Below are 14,397 nucleotides of genomic sequence, written 5' to 3' on the forward strand. Positions count from 1 at the left end.
ACAGCAATCAGGGGTTGTTCTGTGGAAAGGATAAACACATTCGTTCTGTCACATTGGGCACATACTGCAGTTCTGAAACTTGAAGATGTGCTGGAGTACCTGTACTGAACAGCTCATACACACACAGTTCTCCCTGTGGTCTGCTGGATGGAAATACAGGAACCTCATCACAACCTGTTTCCCCCAGTTGGAGGAATAGAGCCTCAGCATCTACTCTGCTTGTCCATTATATTCATTCACGAAGTCAGAGGCTTTGATTCATTGTCCATTGAAACTACTGTGAACATCCCCTCTTTTGGCAAAGTATTTGAATCACGACTTTGGGAAGGTAGCTCAAATACAGCACAGAAAGAAAACAGAAATGTTACATTTACATACATTTATTTCAAAAGTCATGTTTTTATTACAGATTAAGTTAATATACTTGAAGTGTTTGAGTTTTAAATAAAATACATTTCTTAATTACAGACACTGGTATTTACAGAAAAAAATGTACATAAATCTTTTTTTAATTTTTTCTTTTTTTTATAAATCTCATTGGAATAAAAATTCAAAAGTCTTCATGATGTTTCTACAGATGGGAGATGTCAAGTTTTGTGATGAGTCAGCCTCCTTCAAGGAATAACAGAGACAAGAAACCTAAATAGGCTGAAGTTACAGCTCAGCAAGTTGATCAAGGAACTGCAATGGTATGGCTGCCCACATTAAGTTGTAGCAAGACTCGAAGACCTCAGGGGTCTCCCTCCTAGTGGACGTCCCCTCTTCTGGATTGAGAAAGAATGAAAGGGAACCATCAAGTACCTTCCATCAAACCAGCCTTAGCTACAAGATCAGGGCAGCACCCAGCATGTTCTAACAGACCTCCAAAGTTTGGACTTTTTTTTTCCTTTCTGTCTAAATTATGGGAGCTGCAACCCAAGCTTATTGTACAGTCACTGTACAATCGGCTGACCCTTCATCATAGAGGTGCAAGCGCTGAGCCAGAAGCCAAGTTTGCTGATGCCCAGATATGTATTGTCCTGTGTCCATCAGATTGCCTAGTAAGTCCCAGAGGGACTTATAAGGTGGTCTCTGTATTTGGCACAGCAGACAGAACAGGGGAAGAAGTGCATTACCATCTGCAGTTTATGTATTACTCAGAAGAGATCTCTGAGGTCAGCTCTGGGCAAACACTTAGCCTCAAATTTCTGCTTAGGAATTTACATCCCCATTGAATCATGTGCATTCAAAGCTGAATGAGGTAGTATTACCTTAGACCAGCATCCCCATGCTGGATTAAGGCAGGATCCTAGGGTACAACAGGCATGACATTGCTAGCTGGTTGAGGGGAGTGATTGCCCTGCTCTACACTGCACTGATGCAGCTTCACCTTGAGTACTGCTTGCAGTTTTAACTATCACTGTACAAAAAGACCACAGAACTATTGAAGAGTGTCCAAAGAAGGATTACAAAGATGATGAAGGGTCTAGAGGGAAAGACATTTGAAGAACAGCTTAAATCCCTCAATTTGTTCAGCCAAGAGGAGAGGATAATGAGAGGAGACGTTATTGTAGCCTACAGCTTCCTCATGAGGGTGTGCTGAGGGGCAGTGCTGAGCTCCCCTCTCAGTGACAGGACCCATTGGAAGGCATAAAGCTGTGACAGGTGATGGTCAGGCTGGATATCAAGGTTCTTTACCAAGAGGGTGGTCGGGCTCTGGAACAGGATCCTCAAGAAAGTGGTTGTGGCACTGAGGGTTCACGAAATGTCCAGACAATGCTCTCAGATATAAGGTCTGATTTTTGGTTGGTCTTGTGTGGAGCCACAGTTTGGACTCGATGATCATAATGGGTCCCTTCCATATCCTATAGGATAGCATGCCTGTTACTCCTTCGGATATTCAGAGCTTTAACATATGAAACAGGACCTTCGTTTGAGTGCACACTTAATGTGTTTGGGATCTTTTACATAACAAAATTCCTGTTCCTGATGGTTTACACTCTGGTTTACAGGCACAGAGCCTTCCATAGGGGTAACATTACAAACCCACGGCTCTTCGAACACCTGCCTTAAACTCCTTTCCACACACCCATGGTGAGAGGATTTCAAACACAGGTGAGTTTCTGGTTCACCTGACCCATAATCTGAAATACCATTTATCTTTGGTATTTTCAATGGCAAACAGGAAACTGAATCCAAGCATACGCCAAGTGTGTACAAAAAAAAAAGTCCTGTTAATGACAACCACACCTTGTTGCCACCATGTCTCTGTAATTTTTAAGAACCACATTCTCTTTGTCATCAAAGTAGAGGAGATTGAGGGACTTCAGTTCATCTGGAACACAGCAGGGTGTGCTGATATCCTGAGACAGTTTAAGTGTATGGACTATGGACTGAACCGTGGCATGGTTTGTTGCATTTTGACTTTCCCCCAAGGGGAAAAGACAGGACCCTCTGCAGTAAAATGCATTGTATCCACTTGGGTAAATAATCCATCCTGACCAACCAATGGCATGGAAGTCAACATAGAGTTCTCTTCGATGACATGCTGCTACCTGGCTTTTGGAAGAAGGTGCTGCGGCAGCCCGAGGTCTCCTGCTCTTGCTTTCTTTGCTGTTTTTGATTATCAGAGTTTCACGAGGCACACGTAACAAAGCATCATTTTTGGCAGGGTTCAGCTCTGGTTCAGGAAGGAAGCTGCGTGTTAATCTTTCTCAAAGTCATTTTTCCTTAAGTACAATAAGCTTCAATAAAATCTGTTTCGAAAATGTACATCAAAAACTTCAAAGAACATTTTAAAATGACAGGAACTATGAAAGCACTGGGAGGGGCATGTACTCAATTGTCATTTCAGCTACTTTTCAAAATCTGCCAGGTCTGTGTTTCCCTATGTGGAAACACAGTTTAGCAGAAACATAAAAGCTTTACATTCTGCAAACTCGAGGGGCCCTTTTCAAGGATAACTATGGTCAGACTGGTTTTAATGACCTTTGTATTGCTACTCCTACATCAGACCTGCTGTGAAGTGCTAACAAAGGGTGGAGACCACAGCCTTTTCTTCTCTCCAGTATTCTCCTCAGCAACTCTACCCATATGCTTGAAAATAGAGTGCTTTCCTGAAAAGTAGTCATTTTGAAAAAAATAAAAATAAAAAATTAAGTTTTGGATGTGAAAATATTATGACTAGGTTTAAGGAAGTCAGCTAGAGAATGAAGCTCACTGACAGTCCCTTTACTTTCTCAGTGTACATTCTAAGAACTCATGATAAATAGGAATTAGTTCCCCAATTCTGGCACAGCATCACATACAAAGGTTGATATTGATTAAATTGGGATGTAGGATTTCACTACAGTAATTTTCTGTTTATAACAAAAAAATGAACAGGCCGGTTTCTGGTTGTTTTTTTAAACTGTTTGGTTTTGATTTGTATCAGTTTTATCACCTCGTTCTTAATTATTCTAACGTACAAATGCAATGATTTACCAAAAAGGCCCTCCAAGCCCAAACCATTATCTCTCCTCCTCCTTCCAGCTTTTACTCTTTGCATTTATCTCAGGCTCTAAAATCCAGCCTTAGCTGATTTTACTGGAGGACCCGTGGGAGAGGTAAGGCAGTATTGTTTTGTAATTTAAGGGATAAAGGCGTTGTCTTTGATGAAAAAGCCATTAGTAACAATGCTAATTAGTCACTGAAGTTAAATAGGTGTTTAAAAAACAAGCAAAGGAAAGAGAAGTTAGAACTGCTTATCTAACAACTTCTTCCACTCTTGAAAACTGCACTTCATAACTACTTCCATTTGCTTTACCAGCACTTTCACAGTTTTCCAGGTCACTGAGTTTTTTCAGCCTAAGGTGAAAATTACAATTTCCATGCAAACATCACCACAAAGACAAAGTAAATAATGATAATTTTTAAAAAGAAAGAAAACTCCTGTCTCTCTTACAATGAAAATAAATGAAGCTTCCCTTAGGCTTCATGAATATTTTCTGCAAACACAACTTCCTTGAGTAGAGGTGGCTGTAGATGCTGGGTGAGCTACAGCCAAGAGCTATCAAGAAAACTCTGGTCAGTGACGAAGCAGAACTGCACCAGGCTCAACACTGCACATAAATACTGGGATAAGGCACATGGGAGGCAGCAGAAGGGAACAGAATTTTTCATGTTCTAAAATAGAGTTACTGTTGTGTGAACTTACTTGTAGAAGAGGGTACAAAGCTGGAAGACCTCCGTTTATTACTGTTGGTGAAGAGGACAAGGAGAGCATTTCTGCTCTCCTGCAAATTGCCCTGTCCCTTTGCAAATGCAACCAGGTTGTGTTCAATCCTATTGCTGAGTAAGTGTGTTGCAGTTATCAAAAAGCCATGGTTGGAGTTACTGCTTCCGACCCACTTGGAAACCTGGTAATGAAAATGAAACAAGAAAATATTGTTTCAATAATCTTTCCACTGCATTGTGATTAAGAATAATTTACATGAGGAAAACTGAACAGGCAACCAATATAGGACTATAAATACATATACAATCACAGAAGTGAGGTAACTGTAAAGACTGAATTGAGTTAAATATTTAAACCAATAATTCAACATTTTAAAATATCATATACGTTCCCCAAAGTTACATTTACACAAAGATAATTAATTTTTGGAGAATTTACTAGTGAATAATGAGCCTAAGAGTTAACATTAGCAATAAAATAAATCATCCTTGACTTTAGACAGAACCTTATTTTTCCTAGTAATCTTAATAACGGAATAATAAAAACTCTCCAGACTTTCCATACCATTAAAACTCATTTAAATCTAACGCAAATGTGGCATTTGAAGAAATTAGCTTATTTGAAGAAATCAGGCAAATTTACTTTCTCTAATTGTTCTAATTACAGTCTACTAAATAAGGTCAGGCCATTCTCAAGGAAGGCTATTATGGCACACGATGCAACTCAACCAATCATCCAAGCATATTGTTCAATCTGATCATAAAGCTCAGGCAACTAAAAACACTGCCAGAGCAGATTTAAGCCTCAGAAAGTGTTTGAAACCTCATTTGTATTTTTTGCTAAGGGAAGGCATTCTGATACTGATATAATTGAAGGATATCTACAAAACAAATCTTCCAACTAGCAAATAGAGAATTCTACATACAAAGTTAAGATGAAAAACATTCGAACCATTACAAATTCCAGAAACACAACGTTGAAGTACACTGCAGATCTCATCTACAAAAAAAAAATGGACTAGAGTAAAGAAGAATTAAAACCTACTCATACCCCATAATCAATGATTTCTTTTTTGGCAATCTAAGGACAAGTGTGCTTTAATCACACTGCCATATTTGGCCTGACATCCCTCCTGCTGTCTGGGTTTGGGTTATTTAGTTCTTATCAGAGAAGTAGGAACGCGTACTTTTGAGTGTAATGAGCAGGGTTCTCCCCCTGCTCTGTCCTTCAGTTTGAATCGATCACGGAACCTAGCAGTAAGAGCAAGTTATCAGCTGAGCACTGCCATAACAGAAATTTTAGAACTAAAAATGTAAGCCAAGAGTTCCCTGCTTACCGTCTGTGTGACGTTGAATACTTCCCAGCCTTCCGAGTACAGAGACAACAATCTTGATGCAATGAGATTTTTTTTCTGTGGATTACTTCCACCCTCCAGCAGCTCATACACTTCCACCTTAAGGAGAGCAACACAACAGAACAGTGAGAAATGGAAGAGCCATTGCTCTTCCAGCAAAATGGGGAGGATCAAGTTCTTCCACATCTTAAATGGAACACTGCTCCAACTGATGCTAAAAGCTGTTTACAGCTTATTCAACAGCAAAATGACTATCAGCAGATGTGTGAGAGAAGTTCATTGCAAGGGAGCTTGACTAGATGACCTTTAAGGGTCCACTCCAACTCAAACAATTCTATGATCCCATGAGTTCAAAGGGAGGACTACGCTATTCCTGAGCATCTCTTTCAAATCTTTGATACTACCAGAGTCTAGTACACTGTATCTTTGCCCTCGAGTTTGCAAAACGTTCAACCCTGCCTTTGCTACAAGATACAGTCAGTGCCAGGGAATGATTCCCATACTGCCATCATTACTTCAAGAGTGAATCAAACAGGCAAATTTGCATCTGAATTTCAAAACATCTCAAAAAGCAGAGAAGTCCGGTGTGAGCTTGAAGGGAAGGGTACCTCCAGAGATAGCATCCCACCAGCCAGAGCCCTGCATCCCTTCTCTGCTCGCTGGAGGCAAAGTGCCACTGCGCCGAGGACGATAATGAAATAAAAGTAAAGCAGGTTTACGTACTAAGTGGTTGCACTCTCTACTCCTCTCTCATTTTCCCTCCGGATTATTAGCGATATCACAAGGAAGCACGTAACTGACGGTTCATTTCCCACTTACCTTGCAGAAGTGCTGCGGATCGGCTCTCCTGGCCACGCGCCTCCTCCTCAGCTTGAACACCCTCAGCTCGGCCTTCAGCACCTGCTCACCCCTCTCCATGGCGCTGACGTCGAAAAAGAAGCGGTCCCGCTCCACGGGAGCTGCGGGAGAGCGGCCTTTAGCCGCCGCTGCCCACGCCGCCCCGCCGCAGCGCTGCCCCCCGCCGCCCCCGGCTCACCTCGGTCCTCGAAGCTGCGCACCACGTCTCCCTCCAGCAGCCCAGGCGCGCGGGTGATGCCGTTGGCGTCGGCCACCTTGTTAAAGAGATCCACCATGAACTGCGGCGGCTTTTTGCGGGGCAGCACGTCGGGGGGCAGCTCCTCGATGTCGAACACCTCCCGCAGCCGCTGCAGCGCCGCCGCCTGCACCTCGTCCCGCGGCCCGGCGGTCAGGGGCAAGGCTCCGAGTTGCGCCAGCCCCAGCAGCCAGGCCAGCCCCATCCACGGCCACAGCCGCCCACTCGCCATGGCCGGAGCGCCGACGCCCAGCCCTCGCTCGGCGCCCGGCCTCGCGGCTCTGCGCGGTGCTCAGCTCCGACGGCCGCCGTGCCCCGGGGCTGTGTCACCCCGCCTCACCCGGGCCATTAAAGCCCCGTCAATGCTCAATGGGGCTCGCGAACATCTGAGCTCTGCGGGGAGCGCGGCCTCTCCCTCTCCCCGCTCGGCCCGGGCTGCCACCCGCGCTTAAAAATAAGGGTGAGCCTCTGTATCTTGCAGTTCTCCACCCACAGCCCTCGGTACGACGGAGGGTTCAGCAGAGCTGCAGAAACGAGTGTGCTGGCCTGAGCACTACGCTGGTTGGGGACGCGAGTTCTGCTCTCACAGTGCAGCGGGAGGAGTTGCACTCAGTGATTCTTATGAGTCTCTTCCAACTCGGGATATTCTATGATTCTCAAAGCAGCTAAGCTTCAGCGTAATTAGGCATGGAAGGTAACATGCATAATAATACCCAAGCTAAACTCAGCTTTCAATAATTTTTTCTCCACCCCCCAGCATAAACCAGCCAGCCATGAAATCTTGAGGCATCGTACCCACTAGCCCTTTTCAAGGCAGTCTGTCGATTTAAAGGAGCAATTTTATATTGCCAAGGGTTTACACTGCCTCTCCAGCCAAAGAAGGAAAGCAGGTTATGGGGTAGATTGACATGTCCCATCTGCTTAGGCACACTATCTAGGGTAAGAATACTGGCCTATGGGCTGTAGGAGGAAGAGGTGGTGACAGAGGCTGTAGCAGTGTTAATTACACTTTTCAGCCACTCCTAAATTAGTCTTTTAAAGGAAAAAAATAGAACAGGGATCATTCAAGCAGCTCTGCTACACTCACCTTTTGCTGATCTCAGCTGAAATATAGGATCATAGAATCATTAAAGCTGGAAAAGACCTCTAAGATGATCTACTCCAACTGTCCACCTACCACCAATATACCACCAATACTCTCCATTAAACCTTGTCCCTCAATACCACGTCTACATGTTTCTTGAACACCTCCAGGGATGGTGACTCCACCACCTCCCTGGGCAACACATTCCAGTGCCCAACCACTCTTTTGGAGAAGTTTTTCCCAGTATCCAACCTGCACCTCCCTTGGCACATCTTGAGACAATTACCTTTCATCCTATTGCTGCAACCTGAGAGTAGAGGCTGACTCCCACCTCACCACAACCTCTTTTCAGGCAGTTGTGGAGAGCAAGAATGTCTCCCCTAAGCTTCCTCTTCTTTGAACTGAAGAATCCCAGTTTCCTCAGCCACACCCTGTAAGACCTGTGCTCCAGATCCTTCACAGCTTTGTTGCCTTTCTCTGGACATGTTCCAGGGCCCTAAGTCTCTTAGCAGTGTGGCTCTTCAGTTTCAGACTCTCTCCTACTATCACTCCTTCCAGCTTTCAGCTGTTGCTGTAACCAAATGTTTGGAGGAAAAAAACAAAAACAAACAGTTGTTATTGCTATTTTGTTGATCCAGCCCACCACATGAGGTGCAGGGAACTGGTGTAGGAAAAGGGGAAACAGCAATGGGTTAATCAGACCAGTTTAAAGAGCACTGTGGGTGCACCTAAAGCTGCAGCCAACTTCAATCCTCAAAATTCTGTAGTTGTCTTCAAAGAGCTGTAGATATCTCGGCTTGTGGCTAGCAGCATGGTTGGTGGTAGAATGAATACTCATTGCAACTCCCTGCCTGAGAGCATGGAAAAAGACTTGTAAGACATGAGAAATTGTCACAGGACTGTTTTTCAGTCATCCTAAAAGCTCAGTTTCCACTCTACCGCTTCTTTACATGCTCATCCTCACAAACCTTACCCTGCCCTTGGGCCTCTTCATTTACTCCTAGTATCCTCCCTAGGCATATACCTCCATTTCTGCTCCCCTGGTGCTGCTTCCAGACATTAATGCCTGGAAATGCATAGCTAGGGTTCCCAAACAACCTTAACTCTGCCCTAGAGGCAAAGATTTATGAAAAAATCCTCTCTGTTTAATATAAGCTGGGACCACAAACAATGAAATGCCTCAATCACAGTAGTGCAACTGCAGAAATTCTAGCCTACTGTTAGCCAAACATAACCCACTGAGTGCTGTGTTCTTTTATTTTCATATTTCTGATTAGGCAAACAACATAATGAAAGCCTCACTCCTTATTCTTTCGTAAGAATGTATGACTCACCACTTATGTAAGCCTTATACAGGAGTTGGTCATAGCTCCACTGATGATACTACATTCTAGTTCGTAATTAGTGCAAGGCTTCAACATCCCTGTTCTGTACCATAAAAATAGTGTGTTCTCTCCTCTTACATGTTACTAGCAGTGTGGCTTTGGGAGTCTAGGAAAAGCAGAGAATCTATAGGGAACTATGATACACAGCTAACAACATAGAATTATAGGTGGATTCTCCAAAGAATTCAGCACTGGCATTACTTTTCCTTCTCCCTCTCTTAAATAGGTGGATAAACAGCTTGGAATCATAGAATCATAGAATTACTGAGGTTGGAAGGGACCTCAAGGATCATCAAGTCCAACCGCAGCCTAACCATAGTACCCTAACTCTAACAACCCTCTGCTAAATTGTATCTTCGAGCACCACATCCAAACGGCTATTAAACACATCCAGGGACAGTGACTCAACCACCTCCCTGGGGAGCCTATTCCAATGTTTAACCACTCTTTCTGTAAAGAAGTGTTTCCTAACATCCAGCCTAAACTTACCTTGGTGCAACTTGAGGCCATTTCCCCTCGTCTTGTCACCTGTCACCAGTGAGAAGAAACCTACCCCGCTCTCACTGTAAGCACCTTTCAGGTACTGGAAGTGAGTAATAAGGTCTCCCCTCAGCCGCCTTTTCCCCAGACTAAACAGCCTCAGCTCCCTCAGCCTCTCCTCATAGGGCTGATTTTCCAAGCCCTTCATTAGCCTCGTTGCCCTTCTCTGGTCCTGCTCCAGTACCTCCACGTCCTTTCTGTACTGAGGTGCCCAAAACTGAACACAGTACTTGAGGTGAGGCCTCACCAATGCTGAGTAAAGGGGCAGGATGACTTCCCTAGTCCTGCTCACCACACCATTCCTGATACAAGCCAGGATGCCATTGGCCTTCTTGGTCACCAGGGCACATTGCTAGCTCATGTTCAGCCGACTGTCCATCAGAACACCAAGGTCCCTTTCCATCAGGCAGCTTTCCAGCCACACCTCCCCAAGCCTGTAGGGTTGCCTGGGGTTGTTGTGACCAAAATGCAGGACCCGACACTTGGCTCTATTGAAACTCATGCCGTTAACCTTGGCCCATCAATTCAGTCTGTCCAGGTCCCTCTGCAGCGCCCTTCTCCCCTCTGGCAGATTAACACTCCCTCCCAGCTTGGTGGGTCTGTAGAGTTCAAAACTGCCAGGCTTTCAGGAATAGATTATGGGTAAGAACAGTGGGATTTATTTTGTGGCCTATCACCATCTCATCTTTGATCACATAGCAATTAATATGGAACAGCAACACTGAAACAGCATGGTTATCCCATTGTGTCATTAATTGGCAGAACAAAATCTACTCGTGAGCCTTTGTTGCATATTTTAAAGCCCTAACAAATTTGGTTTTAAATGCATGGTCAGCCCTGCTGTTCAGAAATGAAGAGCTCAGCTCTGATTATACCTCCCTTTTCCTTTAATCTGTCAGCGTTTGTTTCATTTTAGCACAAACTCCTTGAAACTAGAGAACAGAGCAGGCTGGAATTTGCTTCTTTCTCAGAGGAGTGACCTAACTCTTCTCTGTGCACTTTCTGTTCAGGTTCTGTATTTTCTACCTTGATTACTCAGTAATTTCTTCTTTCTGGATAAAGGAGTTGTTCTAGATTTTCTGAGCACAGGGCGATGCACAGCAGTCTTCACGATGGCTTTTGCTGGCAGGGAGCAAAAAAAACCCAGAAGTGTTTCACTTGCTTCATAGCAGCTGCCTTAGAACCATTTTAGGAAAGAGGATGAACTTTGCATGAGAAGGGTCAGATTTCTTTCTGCTTCTAACGTTAGAGGCAGCAAAAACAGAGTCACCAATGAAATCTAAGAATTATTAAGGCAAGCTTTACCTTCCCAATCTTAGCTAAAAGAACAGGACTGTACCACATCAGCAATACCATGTGAAGTAGGAATGTTGACATCACCCCAGAGCCTAGAATAGCAATCCCATGAGGGGTGGGTAGATGGAGAGAGCCACTGAGTTAGTAAGCGTACATTCAGCATTTAGCTTGAATGTTGGAACAGGGAAATTATAAATGGCCTTAAGTAGCAGAGAGGTTTTACCATTTATCTAATATATAAATATCTCTCCCAGGGGAGGGAAAACTCCCAAGTGCAGACTAGACAGCACATCCTGACTCCAAGGCATGTGCCCCATTCAAGTCCTTCAAAAACTGGACTGTCAGCATTTTGTGTGAGTTTTGTACAAACTACAGTTGCTGAATTCATGATCTAGACAAGAAGATGCCATATTACCTTTGTTTTTCCAACTAGGATTCTTTGTCCTTTGCAAGCATTTCCTGAAGCATTTCCAAAAAAAAAGTGAAAGATTTCTTGCCTTTTCCCCTAAAGACTGAACCAGTCAGATGGCAGAAAAAGAAGGCAATAAAATATCTCATCCAAAGTCTCTGAGCAGTTTATAGCAGAATTCAGATCTCCCTGCTCCTACAAAACCAAACAAACAGATTATACCACATTTTAAATTGTCTCAGTGTCTACACTGCCTAACTTTATTCTTTCCCAATTTTTCCTGATGGTTTAATTAACAGATTGGCCAAGTATTGATAAAGTTCCTACAGGGTCTCTTAACATCTCATCTTTTCTCTGACTTAATGTATTATCTAAGAAGGCACAGCCATAACCAGCACAAAAGGAACTGCATCATGCTAGATCATTCTTCTCATTGAACCACTGATATAAGTAGTTCACTCCACAAGTAACATCTACTGTTTATTTCCATGGAAACTACAACAGACACAATGAGTACAATACCATTATTTGATAGTGATTCTCAGCTACAAAACCCTGTCTTTCAATATAGTTACCCACCATTAACTATACGTTTTCACCAGTGCTGAACAAAAGCTTGCATGCCATGCTCATAAAAATCTGCATCAGGGGAGGTGACCCATTGTTTGGCAGCTGCTATGACAACACTGTTACTAGGAAAATGTTGCCTATGTAATCCATCTTTCAATGGCCTGAACAGATGGAGGTCGTAAGGGGCCAGATCTGTACTATACAGTTAGTGTGGTGGGACAGCCTGGACAAGATGGGCAATGTGTTCCACAGACTTCAAACTGGTGTGGGAACCTGGTGTTATTGTGTTGCGAGAAACGTTGCCTTCTTCTCTAGCTAGAATTGGGACGTTTGAGCCTTTAGCTTAGTCAGCATTGCAATGTAGTGGTCAGAGTTGATTGTCCAGGTTCCAGGAAATCCAGAAGGATCACCCGTTTCCTATCCCAAAAGACAGTGCACTTCACTTTACCTTTTCAGGCCTTTGTCTTGAACATCTTCTTAGACGAGGAATTCACACGCTTTTCAATAGATTCTGAAATACTTGCATATGGTGTTCCTGTATGAGCATTTGTGGGAGCCACCTGGAGCAAACTTTACAATATTCCAGTGTGCGTTGCCACCATCATTTCCAACATATTGAAGCTGATATTCAGCTCCATACACAGTTCTCTGGTTGTAATCCTCTGATTTGCACAGATGAGCTGATCAACACACACTTCATTTCACAGTGTGACAGCTGTGCACAGCTGTCTGAACACAATTTGTCTTTCACTACTGAAATGTCCCATGCACTGCCTCACTGTGCTCACATCCACTGTGTGGTGTCCATACACACTCAGCAAGCATCAGTGAGTGTCAGTGGGTGCAATTTTTTCTGCATGGAGGAATTCAGTGACACATTTTTGCTTCATACACACCTCCATGTCAGACGCCATTGTGTCAGACTGCCTCTCTGCTGCCATCTGTCACACAGCAAAAAACTGTAATGGAATATTTGTGGGAAGGTTCCACCTCTACTGTCATACATCAACATCTGCCTCTGATGTAGTGGGACAACATAATAAAACAGGAGGCGTTACAAAGAGCAGCCTTTGTATATCTGTTCCTCAACACCTTCTCTATCTAGGAGAAAAAACTGCTTAGACTGGTATTGGTAGTATTTGACGTCAGAAACACAGCACTGTGCAAAAGAGATGCAAGCAGGGTATTAGTCCACCAATCTTATTATTCGTCTACCCAGTCCTTATCTTAAAAACAGCATTATTTGATGCTGGAGCAAATTGTTACCGTTTTGGAAAAAAAAAAACCCGAAAACATTAGTTGAATTGCTGCTTTCTTTAACACTGGTTTGTTAAGTGAATTTCAAATGAATTACGTAAATGCTGCTTCCCCTGTGGCAGCTTTCCCTGAAGGACACATCCCGTAACAACAACTATCACACTGCTTTTTCTACTTACATGATGCCTTCCTGGACATCTTTTTCACTGATGAAGTATGACTTACCTTTTAATGATTACTAAAAATCGCTGCCTTCAGCTGTCTCCATAGTTTTTGAAAAATATATCCCAAACTGCATTTGGAGTTCAGGTCAAAAATGGAGCCTACAAAATTAATCTTCCCCAGTAATAGGCTCTTTTCAGGAACACAACTCACCTTTCCATATATTTGTCCTTTCCATACAACAATATCAATAAGCACACAGAAATTGGAGAAAGATTAACATTCAGTGACTATTTCAATCATGTACACACAGGATTCCAGATGACTTGCATTTTAGCTCTGATGAAGGCCAGTGTCAGAAGGTGAGGTCCTCGAGGAATAGCAATCAGCCCATCAGTGTCAGCAGAGCTGGAAAATTCAGTCCTAAAGACTGAGTGGCTTAGAGAAAGAAAACAGAAGGGTTTTATGAACAACAAAAATTCTGTGAAACCCTTTGGAAAATCGTGGCCCTCCTGCCATAGTTTCTTGAGAGGCACTACTAGCAGAGATTGCACAACTGGCAAAACTGTAAAAGTTTGTCAAGTTTAAGCAACTTTGGAATCAAAAGCAGCAATCAAAAGCACACGTCACTTGTGTACAAATGGGTATGGATATAGGTGAATATAATCTGAATCCAGGACTTCCAAATTTGACAATCCTATTCTGTACCACTTTACTTGCAAGGATAATGCTTATTAGCTGTAGTAGACTCAGTTTTCCCAGCGTACCCCACCTAGAAGAGGCTGAGTCAGAGCACTCATTTATGGATTTTAAAATACTTTCCATTATTGTAAATCACTGTTTCTATCCTACCTATCTATCCATTCGGTGTATTGCTAACATTTCTTTTGTGGTGGGCATTATGGTTCAGAAGATCAACCACCTATCACATGCAGCAGAGCCTCTAGATCAGAATTTAGATATCTAGGTCAGAATTTAGTTCTTACACTAGAGAAGTTTTGTACAGTCAACATACTCAAGAGCAAAAGTATGAACTAAGGAGAACAAATGCT

The 14,397-nt window shown here is 43.2% G+C and overlaps 1 protein-coding gene across 1 annotated transcript; it reads right to left on the bottom strand.

The window, feature by feature from the left end:
* Nucleotides 1-594: 594 nt before the first annotated feature.
* On the bottom strand, nt 595-6,874 carry LOC116238163 (bone morphogenetic protein 7-like). Its single transcript, XM_090144617.1, has 5 exons — nt 6,586-6,874; nt 6,369-6,508; nt 5,532-5,648; nt 4,175-4,376; nt 595-2,659 (listed from the first exon to the last, which is right to left on the bottom strand). The coding sequence occupies exons 1-5, from the start codon at nt 6,872-6,874 to the stop codon at nt 2,214-2,216; spliced, it is 1,194 nt and encodes a 397-aa protein (XP_090000743.1). The 3' UTR covers nt 595-2,213.
* Between the last annotated feature and the right edge of the window lie 7,523 nt (nt 6,875-14,397).

This window comes from Phasianus colchicus, chromosome 8 (assembly GCF_987193195.1).
Source record: "Phasianus colchicus chromosome 8, bPhaCol1.hap1.1, whole genome shotgun sequence".
NCBI classification, from domain to species: Eukaryota; Metazoa; Chordata; class Aves; order Galliformes; family Phasianidae; genus Phasianus; species Phasianus colchicus.

What these genes read in the sequence shown, in the direction of transcription:
- LOC116238163 (XM_090144617.1), bottom strand. Translation starts at nt 6,874, where the DNA reads ATGGCGAGTGGGCGGCTGTGGCCGTGGATGGGGCTGGCCTGGCTGCTG. An exon ending in GCGCAGCTTCGAGGACCGAG is followed by an intron (nt 6,509 to 6,585) that starts GTGAGCCGGGGG and finishes GCTCTCCCGCAG; the next exon opens with CTCCCGTGGAGCGGGACCGC. An exon ending in TATTCAACGTCACACAGACG is followed by an intron (nt 4,377 to 5,531) that starts GTAAGCAGGGAA and finishes TTTCATTACCAG; the next exon opens with GTTTCCAAGTGGGTCGGAAG.